At 52.2% G+C, this 23,168-nt stretch overlaps 5 protein-coding genes across 5 annotated transcripts; 3 read left to right on the top strand and 2 right to left on the bottom strand.

Moving 5' to 3' along the window:
* Nucleotides 1-603: 603 nt before the first annotated feature.
* On the top strand, nucleotides 604-1,841 carry UCRPA7_1270 (putative alternative oxidase protein; the record flags this gene model as incomplete). Its single annotated transcript, XM_007913849.1, has 3 exons — nucleotides 604-1,068; nucleotides 1,162-1,617; nucleotides 1,683-1,841. The coding sequence occupies 3 exons, from the start codon at nucleotides 604-606 to the stop codon at nucleotides 1,839-1,841; spliced, it is 1,080 nt and encodes a 359-aa protein (XP_007912040.1).
* Nucleotides 1,842-3,490: 1,649 nt separating this feature from the next.
* Nucleotides 3,491-4,018, bottom strand: UCRPA7_1269 (hypothetical protein; the record flags this gene model as incomplete). The annotated part of the gene is made up of 1 exon (XM_007913862.1): nucleotides 3,491-4,018. The coding sequence occupies one exon, from the start codon at nucleotides 4,016-4,018 to the stop codon at nucleotides 3,491-3,493; it is 528 nt and encodes a 175-aa protein (XP_007912053.1).
* Nucleotides 4,019-7,734: 3,716 nt separating this feature from the next.
* UCRPA7_1268 (putative hsp70 protein) lies at nucleotides 7,735-9,548 on the top strand (the record flags this gene model as incomplete). Its single annotated transcript, XM_007913858.1, has 4 exons — nucleotides 7,735-7,780; nucleotides 8,085-8,467; nucleotides 8,568-8,983; nucleotides 9,062-9,548. 4 exons carry the CDS (start codon nucleotides 7,735-7,737, stop codon nucleotides 9,546-9,548), a joined length of 1,332 nt encoding a protein of 443 aa, XP_007912049.1.
* Nucleotides 9,549-15,287: 5,739 nt separating this feature from the next.
* Nucleotides 15,288-16,587, top strand: UCRPA7_1267 (putative c2h2 type zinc finger domain-containing protein; the record flags this gene model as incomplete). Its single annotated transcript, XM_007913854.1, has 2 exons — nucleotides 15,288-15,528; nucleotides 15,989-16,587. 2 exons carry the CDS (start codon nucleotides 15,288-15,290, stop codon nucleotides 16,585-16,587), a joined length of 840 nt encoding a protein of 279 aa, XP_007912045.1.
* A 1,558-nt stretch (nucleotides 16,588-18,145) lies between these two features.
* Nucleotides 18,146-18,748, bottom strand: UCRPA7_1266 (hypothetical protein; the record flags this gene model as incomplete). The annotated part of the gene is made up of 1 exon (XM_007913857.1): nucleotides 18,146-18,748. One exon carries the CDS (start codon nucleotides 18,746-18,748, stop codon nucleotides 18,146-18,148), a length of 603 nt encoding a protein of 200 aa, XP_007912048.1.
* Nucleotides 18,749-23,168: the final 4,420 nt, after the last annotated feature.

Here is a 23,168-nt window from a genome sequence, read left to right as displayed (position 1 = left end):
CTTTTCAGGAATCTCCGCGGTCCCACTGTCTCGGCGAGTACAGGCTTCAACTTCAATTGACTCCATTCCCAGCGACAGATCGATTGTGACTCCCCATATTTTCTCATGTCTCCCATGTCGCCCACATGGCGTTGGCTCCCGCGTCTGAGGCTGAACGCCCGCCTCGCTGCTGCACCCACCAAATCAGACCTCGCCGATTAGACATGATTCGCCCGGAGATGCCCCTCTCAAGGTGAGCTAATCACATACAAACAGTCGCCGGGCCTTTTCCTCTGCACTTCGCCGTTGCGCGACGGAGCTTAAAATCCTTTAGCCACTGTCAGGGCTGCGTAACAAGGAATGGCCATGCCGGTCTGTATTCGTATCCTTCTCCTGTCCTCTCCGTGTCTTGTAGAGTGTAGATCAGGTAGAGTCATGCTTCCCCTTGCTCTCTGTATACTCCCGTGTTACACGCGCTTGGTCGTTGGTAATATCATATAAGTCTACACAACTCCTGAGGCAGAGCCTGCCCTGTGCCAATTCCCTCTCTCCAAACAAGACATCATTACTAAAGACACAAGTCTTTATATACAAGTACTTCACTTGTTGACACACACATCCACGATGCTTGCACCAAAGGTCAACTGCAAGCTCTGCTCCCCAAAGCAGGCCACCCAGCTCGGACGTGCTGTGGCACCAGTTCTCTATCATGCTTCCTCCTCTTCTTCCGTCCTAGGCCTTCGCCTATCCTCCTCCCCTTCCAACTCCCAGACGCCATCGTCTACCCGCTCCTTCTCGACAACACCGGCCAATCACCTCCGGGATTTCTTCCCGCCCAAAGAGACCGAATACATCCGGAAGACACCACCAGCGTGGCCCCATCATGGCTTCACCTACGAGGAGATGACTAGTGTTGTACCGGGCCATCGTGAGCCGAGGACTCTCGGCGACAAGGTTGCCTGGCGGCTGATGCGAATCGCAAGATGGTCGATGGACACGGTGACCGGCCTAAGCAAAGACCAGAAGACGGACAAGAAGAACCCGACCACAGCCGTCGTAGCAGAAAAGCCCTTGACGGAGGCTCAATGGGTGCGTGTCTACCCCTCTCCCCCCCCCCCCCCCCCCCCAACATCACGCCTGCGTTTAGAGTAACACGGAGACTAACTCACCTTTGTCATTTAGCTCATCCGTTTCATCTTCCTGGAGTCCATCGCCGGTGTGCCCGGCATGGTGGCTGGGATGCTGCGGCACCTGCACTCGCTGCGGCGGCTGAAGCGCGACAACGGCTGGATCGAGACGCTGCTGGAGGAGTCGTACAACGAGCGGATGCACCTGCTGACGTTCATGAAGATGTGCGAGCCGGGCTGGTTCATGAAATTCCTGATCCTCGGCGCGCAGGGCGTCTACTTCAACGCCATGTTCTTGTCGTACCTCATCTCGCCCAAGATCACCCACCGCTTCGTCGGCTACCTCGAGGAGGAGGCCGTGCACACGTACACGCGCTGCCTGCGCGAGATGGACGCCGGCCTGCTGCCCAAGTGGAGCGACGAGGGCTTCAAGGTACCTGAGCTGGCGGTCACGTACTGGCACATGCCCGAGGGGAACAGGACGATGAAGGATTTGATTCTGTACATTCGGGTAAGTTTGGATGACTTATGTAACCTTGAGGGAGAAGACCTGTGGCTGATAGATGTCTTTACTAGGCTGACGAGGCGAACCACCGCGGCGTCAACCACACGCTCGGCAACCTCGACCAAAAGGAAGACCCGAACCCGTTCGTGAGCGAATACAAGAGTGGCGAGAAGCTGCACCCTGTGGCCAAACCCGGCGGCTTCGAGCGGGAAGAGGTCATTGGCTCCTAGAAATTTTCCATATGTGGTTTCAACACCAGAGCGAGAGACGTTAAAAGTACGGCATGTTCATCACTGGTCGTCCAGGAGGACCGATCACGGCAGGCGTTTTGGGACTGTTTGCTCGGTCAGATGTGGGAAGGTCTCTACTCATCCATGATACCACTTTCTTTCGTCTTTAGATGGCGCCCATGGGTATATATTCTACAATTTCACTATCTATCCTCATATTCATTTGATCCGATTTGGCTCCGATCACTCTGTCCAATATACCATAGGATACACACTGAAACATGATGCCATTGTCTCTCTTTACAGTAACCAATTTAACACAGTAAAATGTTTTCAGTCAACAGTCCTCTTTCTGATGCCTAGCAATTGTGGGCTTCTCTGACAGCCTAAGAACAACTTTTCTTACTTCTTACACTTTCTGATGGTCTGTATGGGATTAGACTTTCGCTTGATGGCCTACATCTTCGAAAGATAGGAGAGCTGGAGCGATGGCACGATACATCTGTTGCAATCCTCTGGACCGTCAGGTAGAGGGCAGTTGAAGTGAATGTTTGGTGGTGGCTTAGGATGGGAAAGAAAGTGCGGCAATGACCACAATTCTAGAGGCTAGCGTTGAATCTTTGCTTACAAACTGGCGAGTAATGGAAAAACGATGAATCGGAACCTCGCGAGTACAACGAATCCAAACCAGCCTTCCAAGTTCAGTGTTGGACACCCCCAACGTTCTTAAGAGGTAGTTTCTGCCTTTTGTGGCAGCAATCCTGAGTACCATAACAATATACGTTGCCAGGCGGCGTAAGAGAACTTCCCGTCTATGAAAGTTACCATGGTAATCTGTGTGGTCAAGGACATAGCGCTCGTTCAAGCAGCTCCCCTCTTCCTCCTTTGGCAAGCAGTGAGTTGGGGGTACATGCTCACATCCCTGTAAAGTGTCATGTGATTTCTTTGCGACTACATACCTCACTTTCGCTTGCTACACTGAGCTTTTCACTTAGACTTCAAGCAAGCTACGAGTTGGCAGCCCCTCACGTTCTCATGCCCTGGAGGCTTTCTTTTGTGTGTATGCTATGTGATGTCATGATTTTGGAGTTGGTTAGCAGCAGGAGGTAGTGCTGCCCTGTTTCAGCAGTCTTCATTTCAATGTCCCAGGCTCAACGGGTCATTGCGCAAGCATTCTCCGACAGAGCAGCCTAATTTGTTGGGGACCAATGGTGACTCATACCAATTGTGATAACTCATAACAGACTAATGTAAAGGGGCTTTCTCAGGCCTGAAACAAGAAATGAAAGATACTATTGGAAGGCTGCATTTTTCGGAGTGGGCAGCACTAGGTGAGATGTGAGGTGTTCTAGGCAAGATGATAAATTTGATCTGACAGGTCCTACAAGATACCTACGCACCCCGGCCCTCCTTCAAAAGCTAATGCTCAGCTGAGCAGGGAACCCCGTTGTTGGCCTCACAGCCATCTTAAGCCACGCAGCCAGCTACAGAATCTTCCTTCCTCTGCATCACCCAGTGCCCCCCTCTCCCTCCCCTCTGTCCCCCTTCTCTCCCCCCTTTTCCCCCTCCCTCTCTCAACAAAGCTACGCAATAGCTGATACCATCGCTTACCGTAGCATTAGACGGGTTTTGTGTTGTATTCGAAGGCCTTAGATTTTCTTCGACTTCAGGGGCCGGAATCGTGGCTGCTGAGCCTCAGACACCGCTGGCGGATTGAGATAAGACAACGAAGGGTTGCGGGCGTTGTAGTCTCGAATGCAGTATTCGATATCGTTTCTGCATTTGTTGGCCTCCATAATGTGGCTTTTGATGATGTTGTTGGTCGTAACGACTTGGCGACCGGCACTGCCCAAAAAGAAATCCTTGAGCATCTTCTTACGCCGTTTACCGGATTGCGCGAGGGGGACAATTGTGGCGTCGATTTTGTGAAGCATAGCCCAGCTACGACGCTCTGTAGCCATCGCCTCGACGCGCAGTCTTGGTGTCAATTGACCGTCCGCCTCCTCGCGCGCACAGCCAAGCCTTCGTAGGGCAATGAGGAGCCTTTCGAGTTGGTTGGCGAACTCACGGGCTTCCCTGTTCTCGGAGACTTTGCCTTGACGAATGCCTTTTACAAATTCTCCGATCGTTGTAACGAGATCCAGACCTGAGGCAATCTGGCCTAGCAAGTCTGACATTGTTGCAGGTCGCTGTGCTGATATCTCAGTAAACAGAGGCGCAGAGGCGGCACGTAAGAATTGGTAATGAGTAGTAGGCAAGAGAGAGTATGGGAGTGCAATGAGTTCACTCAAGAACCGGCGTTCAAGCACACGAAAGTCTGGATGCTTTTAACCATTTTCTCTGCTTTGTTTGTTGCGATGGGGCTAGATTTCAGATGCTACACCTCCGCCGGGGTATTGATTGTTAGTTCGTCAAGGGTGAAGATACTGAAAAAAGAAGGATCGCAATGAGGCTTCGAAGCTTCTGTTTCTTTCTATAGCCCCACTGGCCTTGACAAAAGTAGCAATCCCCTTCTTTGAAGAGTTGTGATCCCTCGCCTAATTTACATTTAATACCCTGGCGGAGGTGTACATCTAGTGTCGGGTACAGACTCCGGGTCTAAGCCTGATCTGGCTTGGGATGGGCTAGACATAGAGAGGGCAGTTGATTGCCACCTCAGCTGAAATCGTTTCTTGGCGTAGCTCTGTAGGTAAGACACAAGACTGCACGTCCCATCCCTTTATTAGACAAACCCCTCGGTGTGGGTCTGAAAAGGAGTCAGGTGAGAAAGTGACAGGTTCTGTCGAAAATTGTCCAATCGAGCTATTCTGCAACAGGGAACCCTTCAGCACGCAGGCTCAGGGATAAGACTTGTCACATTTACAAGTTTCAAACTGCAAAGCAAGGCGGTATGTTCCATAGCAGCCTTCCGGTAGCATTTTGTCCCTCTGCCTGCCATTATCCGTGACAAAGGTACCTTTGCTATACATTGAGTGAGAACAACAAGACCTGCCGACCACATTTGCCTCCCCTTGTGGCTTCAGCATGCTCCTCCTGCCCGGGCAGCCCCCTTGTTGGGGGCGGTGAATCGGAAGGTGGGAAAGGGATGTTCTTTATCCATACCAAGATAACGTCAAAGCCTCAAACGGTTCATGCTGAGCCGAAACAGGGCATCTAGGTATCTACATGTAGGTTTAGAGTAGAGTCGGCATTCGATAGTTAACGCTAGCCAAACATGACTGCCGCCCGACCTACTGACTTTCCATCACCTAGGGGGGCGGGCCAGAGGTTTAGGGGGGCTCGAAGCTCGAAGCTACACGGACTTGAGTGGCTAGAGCCAGACAACAATTTGCACACCTTTATTGTCACCACTTTATGTGATGATACACTACAAAACTAAGAAGAAAACTAGCTCAGGGGTTACACTAGGTACGGTGTAATGATCCTAATCTACATGTACGAAAAGATGGCAGAGAAAGTGCCTTGTGTACTCCACCAACCCTTTAGGCGCGTACCACTTTCGCTGTGTTCCGACACTGGCAGCACTCACTTTATCTTGGCGAGCAATGCTCGCAAGCTCTGTCATTGTGGGTTCTCAAAATCACCGGTCCGCGTTTAACTCACTGAGAACGGCGCCCAAAGGCCGGTTATATCTCTGGGATAACCTGCCTCCAATGCTAAAGTCAGTAGGGTTTGGACGTTGGGTCTCATCCATCTCTAAGCGTATCCAGTCCCGTTTAGGTGGTGGGTTTCCCCCCACCCGCTGCGGCTCGGTAGCGTCATCGATATCACGTCCGTAATAATCGTGTTTCGGAAACCGGATACCTGGAAAGCGGAGCAGGAAATAATCATCGTCCTCCAAGCGTTCCTCTGCGTATTCCGGCCAGCGCTCGGTCTTGGGATCCGCCCAGTAGAGCTCCGCCTCCCCGAAGTAGCCATAGAGCAGGGTAGAAGCTAGAGTGGTGGCCAGAGCAATCACGTCGTCAAGACTCTGACGAAAAGTTTGTTCTCGACCTGGCCTGATCCACGGTTCTAGGAGTTGGAAGAGCTCGTCCCGTACCCGCAATACCGAGGTCGCACGACAGTCCGGCGGGGTCGGCAAGTGCCAGGATAACCCTTGTCGCTCCATAGGCTGCCATTGGAGAGACATAGTCAGGTAAGACCAAAATTGCTGTACCGCTCGCATTGGTCCTGTCAATTGCTCTCGTCAGCTACCGTAGTTCGACGCCATTGAAGCTGTGTGTGGCGTCAAGGGGAGGAGGTAGGTAAGTTTGGGTTGAGATAAGACTCACTCTTGTACTGTGGCTTGGCCATGATCCTTTTCCGAAGGGATACAAAATCGGGAGGGAGAAGGGTCATATTCTCATCCCCATCCGCCTGCATCTTGGGAACAAGCCAGTGGGCGATAATAACGCACAAGACGTTGTAGCGATTGTTATGAAAATTCTTATGCTTGGTATCCGTCATCAGCCTCTCCCACAGGGGCCAGTCAGCACCGACGACGCCGTCACAAGGAACAGCTGCTTTGAGAGCCGCAATGAGAGCGGGCGGGACAGGTGTATCTTCGAATGTGAAGACCAAATCGCAAACCATGTTGTCAATATTGTTGATGATAAATGGCTGAAGGTTCGCAGCGCATACGGTTTCGAGCTGTCTTTCGAAAGCAGAAGTCAAATAGCGAAAGACCGATTGCCATGGTTTACAGGGTTTCATGGGAGTTGTGCGACTGCGAGAAACCTTCCAGTAGACAATGGCCCCAGCCAGGATGGCACTGAAAACGCTGCAAGCAACGGCTATGGCAGCGATGGGTCCGGCGGATAGGGCAGCCATGGTAGAGATAGTGACGACAGGATAATCAGGAGGCTGAGTCTGTAGATTTTACGATGGCAAGGTAACTGGAGGAGGATATGTGTTCAGAAAGCACGATCGAGAGCGAGAGAGATGAGCGAGAGAGATAAATTGGAGAGCCAGGAAGGAAGCAGAATCGTTGAAGAAACGGAGGGCGATTGGAAAGAAGCGTCGATAATCTGCTACTCAGGCGCCTAAGGGGCTGCTGGCGTCTGCCGGCCAATAGGGTGTTATGTGTCATGTGGCGCTGTGGTCTGCTTGACGAAACCGGCCGTATGACAGTTGGATTCTTGGTTCAAACAAAGAAATAAATTAGATCCGCTTAGGCACCCTGTTTGATTCAATCACAACCATTTGGCCAATTCAGCCACTTCCTGTTTTAGGTTTGCTACTAGCGCATCTAGTCCATGCAACAGTTGCACTATATAAATTCATACAAAGAGATAAATCAGATCCGGTCACGCCCCTTATTTGATTCGTTCAATCAATTCGGGCGATCCTTTCAGCTTCTCGTTCAATTATCTGAGAAGGGGGCAGAATAGCTGTCAGCCGGACGAATCCTTTCCGACAACAGGCAGTGTTGACAAAGGAAGAGAAGAAAACTTTGAGCAAGCCATCTACTCATTAGCCTCCCATGGATCCACACCGTATCTTATGTGCTGCCTGTGCTGGTTTGGGGCTACAGCATAGTCCAATGACCGATCGCATTTCTGCTGTTGCCTCTTGAGGACCAATATGATATCAGAATTTGAGAAAGTGATGAGAGGAATTCAGGGTCTGAACCCAAAACCATGTTGGCCTCTAGAGGGCGAGACAGTAGCAGACGCTCACACACTCATCCACGTCCACACACACGTTCCCCCTTCTACACACTCTCCCTGTCTCTTCTTATATCTCTCTCTGCCATTTTCTCTCTCTGCCTCGGAGTATCTGGTTTGGTTGGTAACTGCCTTGGCTGCGATAATTCAGGTGATTTCCTCAGGCGATTCACCTCCAGTCTCTTCTGAGTTTCATGTTACCCCAGGTTGAACTTTTTGCCTTACCCTCTTCTGAGCTTACACTCAATATGCTGCTGCCCCACGCGATTATAGCCATTGACTTCGGCACCGAGTGTAAGTCTCATCTACTATCATATCGCTGCTATGGCTACATACGATAGCCATGGAAACCCTGGCCAACCCCTAACCTCGCCTGTAGTCACCAAAGTTTGTTATACCATCAAGAACCCACCAAACGACCCACGAAGCGGAGGTGTATTCGACGATACCAAAATCATGTACTGGCCCCGCAAGGACCTTGAACCGTTGGAACCCATCTTACCAACCGCTGTGACCAGGAAGCAAGATGCATCCACCGCATATGGTTGGCAGGCTCTCCAAGATGGGGAAGATACGGCGTTTAAATCAACCTATTTAGCTTTTAAGCTAGATCTTCTCAGCAACAAGCCCCACACGTTTGCCATTGGAGAAACGTCATGCCGCTTTGCAACCGACATTAACCAACTTCTCGTTGATTTCTTCGGCTACATCCTGAAGAAGGTCCAGGATGAAATCCAATCGACATTGCAGAATGCTCATTCCGTCAAATGGCACCAGGCACACATCGATCTTGTCCTGACCCAGCCTGCCACCGGTAACGAAGATAGCCGGCTCAAGTACTGGTCAACCCTGAAGGATGCCATTGAGAGTGCCGGATTTTCTGCTCCTACCCACCGCATCATCGGAGACTTGGAAGAGCCAAAGGCGGCAGCTCGATACGTGTTACAGCAACCCTGCGATGGTGAGACTGGACACTACCAGGTATGTCGCCAATCTGTCTCTTAACTGGCATAGCTCTGTCGTGCCGTGTTGTCTTGTGTCGTATCATGACGTGTTGCACCTTCCTAACATCCAGCCCTAGACTGGCGATACATGTATCCTCGCTGATGCCGGCGGAGGCACAACTGATGTTTGTGCCTTGTACATTGATGACATCGACACCCTAGCCATCAGCCCCATCGGTTCTCACGCCATGCGTGGCGCTATTATTGGCGGCATGATGCTTAACAAACACCTCGAAAAAGAATTATCAAGTTACCTACAAAACCGCCAGCATCTCCTACAGGATGGCATCACCCCGATCGAAGCTTCTCGCGTACTCTCCTGGGGTTTGGATGCCATTGAGGCTAAGATTGCGATTGGCAACGTGATGCCCGACCCTCCAACCTCGCTAATTCACCGGCTGCTTGGAACACGTGCGCCAATGTTCAAGGCCAACTCCTCAAATGATGAAGGTAGCAACCAGCGTACCCAGCAAAAGGACCTGGAATTCGATCTGTGAGTGATATATTTTAGCCATGTCCCGGCTTGCTCATCATCTTATACTGATACTCTGCTTTCTGTCCTCCATTCTAGGTCCATCATGGCTCCATGCATGAACCACCAGGTGCTTGGAAACGACCAAATCGGGTCGCGGGGCATCTGGGGCTTAATAGGGTCCGCCATCGACAATGTGTCCGTCAGCGGTTTCATCCGCAAGCGTCTGAGTGATGAGCGGGTCGAGACTGAAGCTGGACCACTCTCTTTCAACACCCAAGCGCCGGACCCGGTCAATGTCAACCATATTATCCTGACAGGGGGCTTTGGCTCTTCGCTCTATGTGAGGACGGCAATCGAATCAGCCATGCATCGCGATACAAGGCTTGCCCCTGGTTTGCAAACGGGCGAAGCAAAGTACGAGAATCTCCGCACAGATCGTGTCCGGGTGACTCGTGAGCCCCAACTTTGTGTTGCATTGGGTGTCCTTGACGCCTATCGGGCCCAGCTTCTAGCGGAGGCTACAACCAGCAAGAAGGCTGGTTTCTCCCTCCGCAGAACTTGGCTTTCTGTTTTGAGGCGCTAGTCCACCGGAAGACTACATCAAAGGGCTGGGTCGGGGTGTTCACTGCCTTCTTCCAAGGCGTTGTTTCTTAGATCTGGGAATCAGCTTGGGTTCAACGTTTTCTACAGGTGCTCTGTCTACTTTTGTAATTTCCTCTCCTCTTTGGTAGAAAATACTAGAAAAAATCACTTGGAAGGCGACTGTAGACCGAACTGTTAGTCCAGAGGTGCTACTAGATGCTTGAGACGCCGAAGTGGAATAGGCAAGCAAGAGGTATCAGCATAAGCGGCGGCTTAGCTAGCCTTTTGGTTCGTGCAGGCCCGTACATTCTGTTTTGTACACCAACTGTCTATTTGCAAGCACACGATCTTCATTGTCAAGCTTGTTTTGCGCAGGACGTTCTGGGTTGTTTGCTCTTTTAGGTGTGGGAAGGTCTGTACTCATCCATCATCCCACTTTCTTTCGTTATTAGATGGCGGTCATTGAGTTATTTGTATGAATAGCATCGGAAGGAGCGTCTAGAGTAGGGAGCGATGCCTCGTCTATAATTACCGCATACATTGTAAAACGTATCTATTTTGACCATCTTGAAGCTTCGATACATGTGAACAATACGTGGTAACTCTCTCAGTACGGCCTGTGGTCTGATGCGATTCATGTTTGAACATGCAAGGATCGACACAGCGCTCACCAAACTAGCTATTGTTACCTTGTGCTCCACATCTTCAAGACAAACTGAATGAAGCCATTACAGGACTTCGCATACTCCGCCTTTATCACTAACATTCGCGCCGTAACAAAATCAAGATGCAGCATTTGTGGCTCCGCGTGTGGCAGATCTCAGGGCACGCCGTCTCACTGTTCTGCCCCGATCTGATGTAAGATGGCGGCAACGGACCACTAAGACAATTAGGCTAGCGCACGTCGCCTCTCTTATCTCTCCCTTTGCGCAATATCTCTGTCCTGTGAAGGCTGTTTTTTCTTAGAATCTGGGTGCGCTATCACATGATAGCAAGGATAGGTAGGCACACACGATGTACCGGCGCATCGTGGACCGGGGGCACCGTCAGCGCTCTAATTCTGCGCTTATTAGAGACAGAAATAGAAGCTGGTCAGTCCCACTAGCCCACCCCCTGCAAGTTCTGGAATAGTTCATAGAACTTGCGGATTTACAGGCTCCATACTCAAACGAGAAGAATACCTCATTAAGAAAATTGTGGGAAGAGGAGTCAGGCCCTGTCGGAGAGTCAATGCGGTTCCCAAACTTGAATATGGGACAAGATGGGGAAGGCCGCCCCAGGTGCCGAGCGGGAAGGCTCGCTCTGCCATGTCTGTCGTTGTCGGGGTTTGTCTGCCAAGACAGCCGCATCAGGTAGATTTGGGTACAGCCTCATTGCCTCGGCCCATGACCGCATTGAGGCCCAACGGTGATCCGAATCAAACATCAGTATCATCAGTCGCAGCCGATATGATCGGGAAAGATTTGGTAGAAAAGTAGCTTGTCTGCTCTTCGGCTCAGGCAACCTCGTGGAGAGAAACACGGCCACCACGTCTTTTGTGGAGCCGGGATTGACTCCTCGTTGTGGGACTGCGCCTCGAGGACTGGGATTGGGACTGGGATTGGCAGCAAGACTGGGGGATGGATGGAATGGTCAAGGAATTATTTGAAATGATGTGGGATCAGCGTCAAGGAGTGTGTTTTAGAGTTGTGACGGACGCCGCTCGTCTGGTTCTCGTAGATCCCTCCACTGCACAAGTCTCTCGGAGATGTCGCTGTTAAGCTTTAGGCTATTCACACCCTATTCTCACGTCCTCCAAGCAGCATCTTCACTACAGGGTCGTCTCCAGACGGCCATATATCATGAAGAAGGCGGTGCTGGCATCTGTGCACGTGTCGCCGTAGTCGTTTTAAAGTGCACTTCTGCACTTCGTCTGTATGGACCTCTAGCGATAAGGTAGGGCTGGCGGCAGGTCCTGCGCCCCTTTGATATAAGCTATCTCAATGCCCGTTCAACGTTATCTTGTCTCAAGTACGAAAGATGAACAACAAATGCAGAAGTCGAGTTTCTCGGTGATCGGGCACCCAGGGCTTAGATTGTCTGCTGGCAGTCCTGCCTCTTTTGCCCTACATCGAAAGAAGGCAACCTGCATTTTGCTGGGAGCTTGCGATAGTCATGAGATTAGCTTTTGCAGCGCCGTAATCCGAGAGCGAGATCGAGCCAGGTAGCTAGGGCAGCTGGATCAGTCGTTGAAACCCCACTCCTGAGCCAGCCAGATCAAAGCCCCCTTCATTTTGAGATGCGGGGCTGCAAGAGTCGATATCATCGATGACAGTCGTGTTGAGGATCAAGACGCTTCTCTAATCGGAAATGATGCAGTCTCCCTGTCTGAGTGTGATTGTGATATCGCACAGGTAGTGACTAAGGCGTCTGAGCTCCGAGCTCCGTTTGCGCGGATCCTCCATGCCCATCGTAAACGGTCCACTGACTCGCCAGCGCCAGAAGACCGGTTCAGGAAACGCAACCAGTGCAACACACTCAGGTACGAGGGAATGCCCAGACAATCTTGCGAGCACAGTATGCAAGAGTGGGAGAAGAAGCGTATACCGTATTGGGTATCCCTAACCTAGATCCCCTACGGCAGTTCATGTGGACCGTTTTACATAATATCATCTCGACGAGCGAGACAGATCCACAGTGTGAGAGCCAGGAAAGAGCGTTCGGCCCTTCCAGGCCAACCTCCTTCCGCGCACCTTCCATCCGTCGACGGTACTCGCTCGCCAAGCTTCCTGCTGGGCTCAAGCGGGTTAACGATAATTGCCTTACCGTGCTAGCTTTGGTTGGTCCTCATACCTAACTACCTTACGAAGGCTTCGGATACGGTGCCAGCCATAGCCTCCTTTTTGATAGAAAAGTGAAGTGTCTCAAAAGTACAGAGCAGCCAGCATACCTAGGTACTGCACAGTTTATAAAACTTTATCCAAGGTAATATTGACCTTTGTGATTAAATTAGTGTGCAGCTGTAAGTCTCTCCAGTACAGCCATGTCATGTAATTTCAAAATTGTAGACGGCGTCTCAGCAAGCGCGCGCACATCAATCCATCCACGTCTTCTGGTTGGAGGTTGGAACGAACTGAGGTGCCTCCTGCCGTACATGTAGAGTCGCTCCTTCTCTTGGATGCCTTTTCCTCCCTGGTCAACCTACCCTTCCCGAGGAAGTAACGCAACAGCATACCTGGCGCAGAGACGGAGACAGGCAAGAAGAGCGCCCAACTCCTTTCTCGAACCAAGACACTCAACACAACACCCACAAATACATACTTCTCTTCACTTTTCTTCAACACCGCCGTCGCTGCGCAGAAAAAAAGAAAAGAGAAACACGTCTTCCTGCTGTATCGCTCAACATCGCCGCTGCGCATTCTATTTATTGCTCTTCGCATCGCTTACACAAATTCTTGCGCCTATTGTGTGCTGTGCTGCTGTTGAGCGCTCCTCCGCGACCATTCACCCCCTGACACATCACGACGCCGCCGCCGCCGCCGCCATCTTTTCTGTCGCAGGCGCACAGCACAGATCCTACTACTTGCCCCTCGACACGATCCGCCTCTTCTGTCTCGCTGCCTCCCCCCCCCCGGTTCAAGGTGCTGACATTTCGCACCGGCCAGCGGATCTCGAATACCCATCTCAACTTAGTCGCTTGCCGGGACTATATCTAAATTTCGCAATCATCCGAAACAGCAAATCGCACGACTGAAGCCAGAAGCCGATTATTTTTGGCACCGTTAGCGGCGACGGCTCCCTTTTACCAGAGCTGTCCACAGCACGCCAACCCTAAAGGCCGAACGAAGGAAGACCCAGACCGGCGGACCAGATAAGCTTGATCGCATCACCCCCCAACCCCAAACACCGCCCTACCTGCAACATAGTACACCAAGGCCAGACGGTACATACTGCCCATTTTGCGATCCGAGTCCGTTTCATTACTGAGTGTCCCGCCTGTCGCCGCGGCCAAACGTGCGCTTTCTCGATACCTCAGAACGTCGGCTTTGCTTCATTCGCCCTCTGCCTCTACAACGTCTCTGCACTGCACAGCCTTACCCTTGCGCGTGAATACGTGAGTGGGGCTTTCTTCCCGCCAGCTCACCGATCCTGACCCTGTGTCCTGTCTGTCTATCGACGCAGACCGGCGACAGAGCCTTTGCGCGACAGCGACAGCATCCCAGCCTTACCAGACCACCGAAAATCAAAAGCGCATCAAAAAGCCCGACGATACTCGCACAGCGCATCGTCCTGCAAGACCTGCGCCGAGCTCATCGTCGCCCATCCTCATTCTCATCTATCCTATCCCACTGACGAGCGCTGCCCCACCCTCAACGCAAATCGCATAATTAACGGCATCTTTGAAGGAGCACTTCGTACGACTCCTGCCCCAAGCCCGTAAGGCAACCAGACAAAGTTGATTCGACCATTCAGACCCCGTACTCTTGCTCTATCAACTCTTTTCTGGGCGTTCCTAACGTGACGGGACCCAGGCAAGTGTCTCATCTTGTTGCCGTGATAGGTCCTGATAGGATCGTCCCTGTGGTGGGCTGTCAGCTCAGCGACAAGCACAGCCCCAAACCTCCATACCCTGCATACCTGCTCCGCCACGGTGCCTGGAAGGCTGACTCGCAAAGTGCCTCGTCAACTTCTAAAGACAGAAACAGAGAAGCACAACCTCCACGCACACACCCCCATACTCCCCGATCCGGTTTCCACAAAGTACACGTACTACGCGCAGTACACGGAAGGCACTGGCACCCGCCCACCGACCCAAGTACATACATACCGCATCATGGATCAACAGCAAGGCCGTGGGCGCTCGCCCTCTGCCGGCCATCAACAGCCTCATATAAAGAACAGCCACTCTCCGTCACCTGCTCGAGCCTTCAACCCGAACGATTCTTCCCCCGCTATTGGTCTTGGACTCGGACTCGACGCTTCTGCAGCACAGCCGTTCACTACAGGTGCTTCACCAGACTTCTCCACATATAACTCCAACAACAGCTCCGGCTTCCTGAATCCTCAACAGCCGCAACCGTTCTCGCAGGCAGGCTTCGCTAGCGACCCTTCACTACAAGACTTCACGTCTCAACTCAAGGGCGATTCCCACCCCGGCTTCTCCCAGAACACCCTGACTCCCGGCTTCAGTAGCAGCGAAGACTTCACGATATTTCCTCCCGTCACGGGAGAACAGTTCGGCACGCCGCTCTTTGCAGGAGACCCGTCGCTGAACCAGTCGTTCGGCACCCCAGATAACAATATGATGGCACAATCGCACCACAGCCCGACACCTCCTCACCTTCTCCAGCCGGAACCTCATCAACCAGGCTCAGCGCATCAGTCGCCCTCTTTCAATCAACACCAGTTCTCGTCACCTGCCGGTGGTAGACATTCGAGAAATGCGTCACTAGGTCCCGAAGCAGCGCTCCTACCAGGGCAGGGTGATTGGAGCACAGCGCCGCAGTTTCAGGGACATAGAAGGAGCCCATCGGAATATTCGGATGTCTCGTCTGCTACCCACTCTCCCAACCTGCTTGCCAACGACAGCTTCGACCAAGTTGATCAGAGCCACTCTCCCATGCAGAGACCACAGGACACCGGACTGTATCAGGAGTTACATGGCATTGGTAGCTTCAGTATATCTGATCATAGCCCCAATCGGGCTGGCAGAAGCCCTTCCCATAGTCCTGCCATCTCGCCCCGGATCATGCCCCAGCAGATGGCCCAAGATGTGAGCCAACAGAACCAGTTTGCATTGGGCAGCAATGGCTTCGTTGGAGCTCCCAATTACGGAATGCAAGCGCCCGAGGCTTTCCCGCAGTTGCAGGGTGATATGTCGCAGCAGATGCCACAAATCGCTGCACCAACCATTAGTATCAACTATGCGCCGCCAGATGCTAAGACTGAATTTGGCGGAAGACCATCGCTAGACACAGATGCTCTCACTCCTCCAGAGAGAGGTAAGCATCCCATGCGACTATATCCCTTCGCTCCTCGCTAACACTTGTTCCTTAGGTCGTCCACGGTCTCGTCCTCGTGCTGTGACAGATCCTTTCAACAGCGGTGGTGCTATCATCAACCGCCAGCCTACTTCTACTTCTCTTTCCCCACATCTCGGTGCCGACCTTTCATCTGGTCGCTCTGATTCATCCCGTTCTCTCTCTCCACTCGGTGGCCAAGGTGCATCCCCCAACAGAAGGCGGCAATCCACATCTGCGGTTCCCAACAATGTGATTGCTTTGCGTCTTGTAGAGCCCGAACTAGGTGGCTCACAGCAAGGCGACGGCCAAGGCCCCAAACGTGTTCAAAAACATCCAGCCACTTTCCAATGTAATCTTTGCCCGAAACGATTTACTCGCGCCTATAATCTGCGGTCTCATCTACGAACTCATACGGATGAGCGTCCATTTGTGTGTACAGTTTGCGGCAAGGCTTTTGCTCGTCAGCACGATCGTAAGCGCCACGAAGGTCTCCATTCCGGCGAAAAGAAGTTTGTTTGCAAGGGTGATCTCAAGGCTGGAGGCCAATGGGGCTGTGGCCGCCGCTTTGCGCGTGCAGATGCTCTAGGCCGGCACTTCCGCTCTGAAGCCGGCCGCATATGCATCAAGCCACTGCTCGACGAAGAAATGCTCGAGCGCCAAAGAGTCTGGGGTGAGCAGCGCTTGGCAGCACAACAACAGGCTGCTGCCGCTCAGCAAATGGCTATGGGTGGCATGATGGCTCCCCCAGGCATGGATGCCCAAGGCTATCCTATGGATGCTGCTGGCAACTACATGCTACCTCAGGCCTTGCTTGCTCAATACCCTGCTCTTGCGACAATGAACTGGGGTGCTCCATCTATGCAAGGCGATGGCAGCGGTCTAGAGGATGAGCTCAGTGGCAGATCCAGCTTTGATGCAAGTGACTATGGCGAGGATGAGGAAGGTTACGTCTCCGGCCCGGGAACTGGGTTTGGGCCTGGTAACATGGGAGAAGGCTATAACGAGATGGGCTATGCCAGTGATTACAGCGGCCGTTGAAGAAGATACCCCCGGGATGCATTTTGTTTCTATACCAAAGTGACCTACGGCGTTCGGAGCGATCTCCCTTCAAAGGGCTCATGTTATGACTTGGTCTGGTTAGAGCGGCGTTTCGTCAACTGTGTCTTTCAGCTTCGCAAGTGTTGATTTTTATTCATGTTGTTTTTATGAATCCTGTCTTCTTCACAGACGCTCACTGCTTAGGGTTTTAAGGTTACGTTTTGTGTTTTCACGTACTAGGTGTCTTGCTGTTTTAATGACGGCCTTGTCATCAACGATTGGACTCGGGTGGATTCTCTGCTATAGACATGTTGGATCATGATAGATACCAAATTTTTGAGATTTTAACGTTCAACTTGATTCTAAAGTCTACACCGCATAGCTTGCAAGCTTCCCGTTCATGCCTGAATACGTAGAGTCGACAATCACGAGTCAGTGTCTCATAAAGTTCTGCCTACTAGAGTTATCTGTCTATCTGCCGTGTGCGTACGTACACTGATACGAGGTCCTCAAGCACTAACCCCTGGCTAGATGAACACAGCCCCGGCTATCCGGTACCGTCCGTGAGCTCACCCCGGCACGCTGTCTCTGATGTCATCCGGGACCAACTGCCTGGACGGTAAGACGGATATCAGTGGGTCGATGTTTATTTGTCAGTCTGTGGAGAGAGAGAGAGAGAGACGAGGATCGGGGCTGGGGGCCTTGGGTTTTGGGGTGGGTTGATTCGTAATGGGACAGATGTGTCCCGGGAGGCGCAGCCGATTTTAGCTTCAGGGCCGGAAGTGGATGAGACTCCCGGGAGTGCGATGGGTGGTTGATGGTATCAAACCGATGATTAATGACGGAGGATTCACGAGAATGGGCCACTAGGCATTCATTCTGAAGAGCCAGTGCACGAAATGGCGGGTTAAGCTGGGGAATGGTCGTGGTGGGTTGCTTTGAATGGTGTTATTTCTGTTGAGTTGGTCCTGGTTGATTGAAGGGGAACCCGATGCTTGGAGACTCGGCTACACATGAATTAGAAAATGGTTTCTGCCTCCCAAGAGCTTTCAAAAATTGTATTCAACGATGGTTACAAGCTTAAATCCAGAATTTTTAAGAATAGCGATAGTTTCAAAGCTTGAATGTGGCTTGTAAAGTATTCTCACTTTGTTATTTGTTATCGAGGATGCATTCTTCTTCTGAAGTATTGTGATGATGATTGCTTTTCTCTAAGACTAGATTGCGACAAATCTTGATCTAAAATTAATCGACCTCATCAAGCCACCGCGTAAACCAGACCTTTGCTTGTCATGGTCACAGTTCCGATGGCATCAGACATTGTCTCGAGAGGCGGGTGATATAACACCGGTACCATCATCATGAAAAGGTCGATATCGATACAATAGTCCCCAATAACTTGAATCCTTGACAAATTCGTTTATTAACTTTTCTATAAAGCATAAAAACACAAGCAATTGTCCTCAGACCCATCATTTCGGGTATCATTTTGTGTGAACTCCGTGAACGCCAGGCTGTAAATCAACCGTCCATCTCCACTCCTCGACCCTGAGAAGTCTCATTTCACCGGAACCGGAGGCGGCATCTCTCGAAGGTGGTCCTTTGCGCTAGTCCTGACCATCTCGTCAATCATCCGTCGGCAGATCTCCCTGTGCGCGCTTTCGAAGTTCTTGATGACGAACGGCTTGACGAGGTGGCTGCACTCAACGCGCGCCTGCTCCACCAGCTCCCAGTCGCCTGCGCCAGGGCTCACAACGACGCTCTCCGCCGACGAGCCCGTCGTCGGGTCCCGGCGCCGGATCTCGTACGTGCTCCACACCCGCACGCCGCCCTGCGCGTCGGCGCGGTACCGCACCCCCGTCTCGAAGCTTTGGAAGACGGCGGGGATGCGCACGTCCTTGTAGCACCACGACGAGAAGCCCGCCAGGGGCAGCAGAATGATGCGATCTGTCACCTCGAAGGCCTCGAGCTTGCGGCCTGTCTCGGTGAAGAATGGGTCGTCGATGAGCTCTTCTACTGCGACGGGCCGGCGGTTGTACTTTAGCAAGTTTGGGTTGGGTGTGATGAGTGACTCGTAGTTTTGTAGCTGCTCCAAGACAAGCTCGGGCGAGAGATATGAGGGCAGGGGGAAAGAGTGTGTGACTTGATGTGTTGAGGGCATCCTGGCTGGCTCTAGGATAGGTGTAGATATGCTGTTGGTGTGGCCCTCTTCGTCTATGATGCACCGTTTGATGCTCTCTATTGGAAGACAAGGCCTCGAACAAGGCCGGCCCAGAAACAAATGTTGGTAGGAAAGAGACCTAGCGGAATGGTCGAGGGTCGTTTGTCATGCAGACTCTCACGTTCGCGAGCTCAATACCAATGAACCTGGATATATTTGTTACACAAGCTGAAGATCAAGAGCCAAGAAACTGGGGAATACGAGACCCCATGGGTGCGAGACAGGAAACAAACGAAAATATATGAGATGACTACTCATACAAAACAAAAGAGCTAAATAGATACTATTTAAACCAACCAGTTGATCGCTAGCACGATGACTGCGCCGTGCTGCTCACTGCCAACTAAGGCTTGCCGTGATAGGCGCTGGAAGGGGGCCGTCAGCAGAGGCGTTTCACTCTGGTCCTTCACGTTCGTTCACGCTGCTTCCGAGACGTGAAACTTTCCCGTTTCTGTTCTGGAAAGCCCACAGGCTGGCTGCTGACAGGCGCGTTCCTGCAGACGGAGTCAGCGCTGAAACGATTCGTGATCCTAAATAAAGCCCCTGAGGAAGTCCTGCGCCTCACGTCGCGGGGTGGCTTGGACCCGCCCAGTGCCGCTCGCCTGTCAATCAGAGACGGACTTCCGCTGCGTGGCCGTGTCAGGTGAGCGGTCACGCGATCAGTTGGCATAAGGGGACGAGCATGAGTGTCAACCTGAGGATGGTCGTCAGGGAAGGTCGGGTCGGATGCTTGTCCCTGTTGGCAGCTGCCGACATCTCGCATCGATACTGCTACCCGTCCTCGGGCTCACAAGGCTGAAGGGAAGCGGAGAAATTCGGGCTCTCAAGACCCTGCCTGCGAGATCATAGCTCCATGCCTGTCAGTATGGCATGCGGCTCGAGTAGCGGTCAAAAGCTTGTTGAAGCACGATATGTTGCTTGCCGCCTTGTCTGGCAGGCCTATGCGATAGATCGGATTCTCAATTGTCCATGTCATAAAGCTGTATGTAATAAATCCAGATTATTAGCCGGCCTTGCATGACTTGTCTCTTCTCACCAAAGAGCGCATGCCATTCGGACAGCATTGCGTCTAGTTCAGGTCTGACCGCTGCTATGGCAATAACAAGCCAGGTCTTTGTAACGTTGAAGCCGGGCGACAGGAGGCAGGGCGGATCCCCGACGCTTTACAGATGGAGCTCTCTGCTTTGCTGCATCACTGCCTTGCGGAAGAAGCATCGCGCTTCCTCGGTCGACGTATCTAAGGCAACCAAATCCTGCGCATAATGATGATTTGCAACTGTATCTGCCCACCTAAAATTTTTTCCCATGTTGTCCACCAGTCATCACGTCGCAAAGCGCGGCCAGTCGTGAAGTTCTGAGTTGTGAGGATACTCGATGAAGCGGTGAAGGAAACGCGATACCTCTTTTGGCCATGATGGTCTGGACGGCTGCAGCCAGGCTTTTCAGGATCCACACCGATCAAATGCAGCGGTCGACGTTAGCTCCCGAAGGCCTTGGCTATGGCAGATGCGAGCACGCCTGGCCCTCTTGCAGCGGGTTCTGTACGGTTAGCTCATAGGTTACAGGGTCAGTGTGTCTCTGTAAAATAGAGGAATTGCGGTCTTTCCGGGATGACAGCAAAAGTGTAAACGCTTTTTGCTTGCGAGTTCTGGATTGTACGGTAGATGAGCACATGTACAGGGATATAGGGATACCACTTCAGAAGCTTATGCCGAATGTCTTTCTCAGTCTTGGAGAGTCATGCCAGATCCCGTGCCGTCCAAACGAGATGAATAGCATGCTGTGTATCGTTAACTGACTAGCCAGAGAGATCCCGGGTTGCCACGAGAGCCCTGGAAGAAGACCCTGGGGCGCCCCTAGAAAAAGCGATGCTGCACAGCTTGCATCTGGCATTTCGAGTTACAGTAGCGATGGGTCCGGTCCGTCGACGTGTAAGGCTTATGCTTCACTAGATTGTACACGACACCTTGCTAAAGGCGCATCGCTGCCCAGCATGCAATGTAGCTGTACCTCATTTGCGTAATTATCAAGGTTGTTATTTGCTGGCTGCTGCTGAGAGGCCCCTTCTACGCGGGCGCGTAGGCTGTCAAATGGAGCAACGCCGTGTCGCGACTGTCTTCTCCATTAAGAACCCTGTCTAGGCTCTCGACAGCGTATTCTTCTGTTGTTGAAGCATGCTAAGCTGCGATAGTATGATAGCTCGAGTCGCATCGTCTCTGTGCCCAAAGAGGAGACTGGTGGGAACTCTTTGCCATGGCGGCGTTATGGAATGGACCCAGGCTGTTTGCTCTTCCAATTATTGTCTCACCATTCCACGGCTTATCCTTCCCTTCCCCTCTATCCGCCCTGGCTGGTTCGGCTGGGTTCTTGCTCGGTCACCCCCCCCCCCCATGCAACCTTCCCAATTTCTCCCGCCTGGAGTTGAGGGAAACAGGCAGCTAGAGCGCGCGGACCTGGCCGGATAAGGGCAGAGCAGGGGATGTGATACACAGGAATATTTTGGTCAGAACCCCCGCTTTCTTTTCTCGCTTCTGGCGCTCTCAGACGTTTTCCTTCAGCCGGGCGATGAGGGGAGGTAAGAGAAGGGCCGCCGGAGCGTGGGAGTTTCAGATGTGACGAGCGACGCCACTCCGTCACGGTCTGCCACCACTCGGCGACCAGAGATAGCGGTCACCCCAGCAAGGTGGTGTGTAGCAAAAGGTCAGCAGGCAATGGGGGAGCAAGGTTGCCAGAGGGGCAGATAGAAGCACGTAGGGGCTCCCGTTAACGTTAGTGGGATCGGGGGGGAGGTGTGGAGGGAATGAGTGAATGACAGCCCGCTCTAGTACCGAAGTAGGCGATACTCGGAGGGGCAATCCAGCCAGGGAGCAGGGAAGCAGAACTTGCTGGAAGGGAGGGACGGAGGGAGGGAGGATCTCTTCCGCGGGCAAACGTTTCGTCCCCTTTCCCACCGATGATGCGTTTAGCAGGGGGTTAAATGGAGACACTGTAGTCCCCCTCCCCCCGTTGACTACACTGACATGCGGCGTTGATGCAGTCGCTGGGTTTGGGTTGTGAAGAAGAAGATGGTCTGCAGAGTTAAGTTAAGTTTTAGCTCAGGCAGATGCAAAGGGAAGGACGCAGAAGCAGCAACCTGCAGGTCGCGGTTTCCTTATGCATGCTGTACAGTACAGTACGGATTATTAGGCAAGGGAAGGTAAGGAAAGGAAAGTGCATGGGTTATGGATGCGATGATGGTGGGTTGCTGCTTCCCCCAATGGCCGCGAGCGTAAGGTTTTGGTGGTGGCTTCCAGCGGGATCATCACGCAGCCAGAGCGCGAGCCAGGGACGGCGCGGGCCAATTGGACAGCGCTGCCTCCATTCCCAGCCATCCAGCAAACAACAATTTTCTCTACGGCCTATCAATGCGCTCCTCGCGCCCTGCGTCAACCTTGAAGTAATAAGGTACCTAGGTAGCTAGCTACGTACTGAGGTGTACCTCGACTTTTCTCCTTCCCTCCCTCTCTCTTCTTGTATCTGTTCTTTCCTCCTTAAATACAAGAGACTCGGATCTTGTCTTGTCACAGTCCTGTACAAAAGGGGTGTAGAAGGCGAGTTGTGAAGAGAAAGCAACAACGAGGAAAACGACGAAGGCAATTGTGTCAAGGCAGGCTTATCGCCCGACTCGTTACACTGCGCGGCAGCTGTCTGTCTGTCTGTCTGGGCCAGGTCTGTTATCAGGTCTTGCCTACTCGTGCCGTCCCGCTATCCTCAGAATCCAACCTGGGGACCTACCTACCTACCTACCTACTTCATTTTATCGCCACGGCAAGCGATACGGTACCCCGAAACCTACGGTGATCGGTACTTCCACACTTCAGCCCTCGTTGCATGAAATAACTTTCATTTGGGTATTCTGCCGTCCAGTCACCCTCCTCCGAAGCCTCATTTCCCTTTTCTGACTTTTCAGGATTTCCTTGTCCTCTCGGGATTGCTGCCTGTCCTGTATTTCTACGGTCCAGTACAGCATTTTCGCTTTCAATAGGCGAGCTGCAGTCAAGAGCCCGAGACCAACAGGTGTGTTGCACCGCCTATTGTAAGCACACCAATCCCATTATACAACTGCCCTCCCAGCCGACCCATTGGTCCCCTTCCGCGCCCCAAGGGAGTCTCTCCTTGCGTCTACATAATTTTTTGGACCAAGGAGAGAACAACTTACTGGAAAAAGGGGCACAAGTGCAAGTTTTGCAGGAACGCGCCGCGATATTTGTTATTTTATCACAGTCACAAGTCTGCTGCTGCACTGAGGTCATTCAGAACGACATCTCACGAGGCTCTCTTTCTAGGCTCCTCTCTACTGCTACAACACTACAATCAGCAT

Source organism: Phaeoacremonium minimum (genome assembly GCF_000392275.1).
Source record: "Phaeoacremonium minimum UCRPA7 unplaced genomic scaffold PA7_03_scaffold_73, whole genome shotgun sequence".
NCBI lineage: Eukaryota > Fungi > Ascomycota > Sordariomycetes > Togniniales > Togniniaceae > Phaeoacremonium > Phaeoacremonium minimum.
Note: the sequence above shows the minus strand (reverse complement) of the source record. Positions and strands in the feature narration are given on the sequence as shown.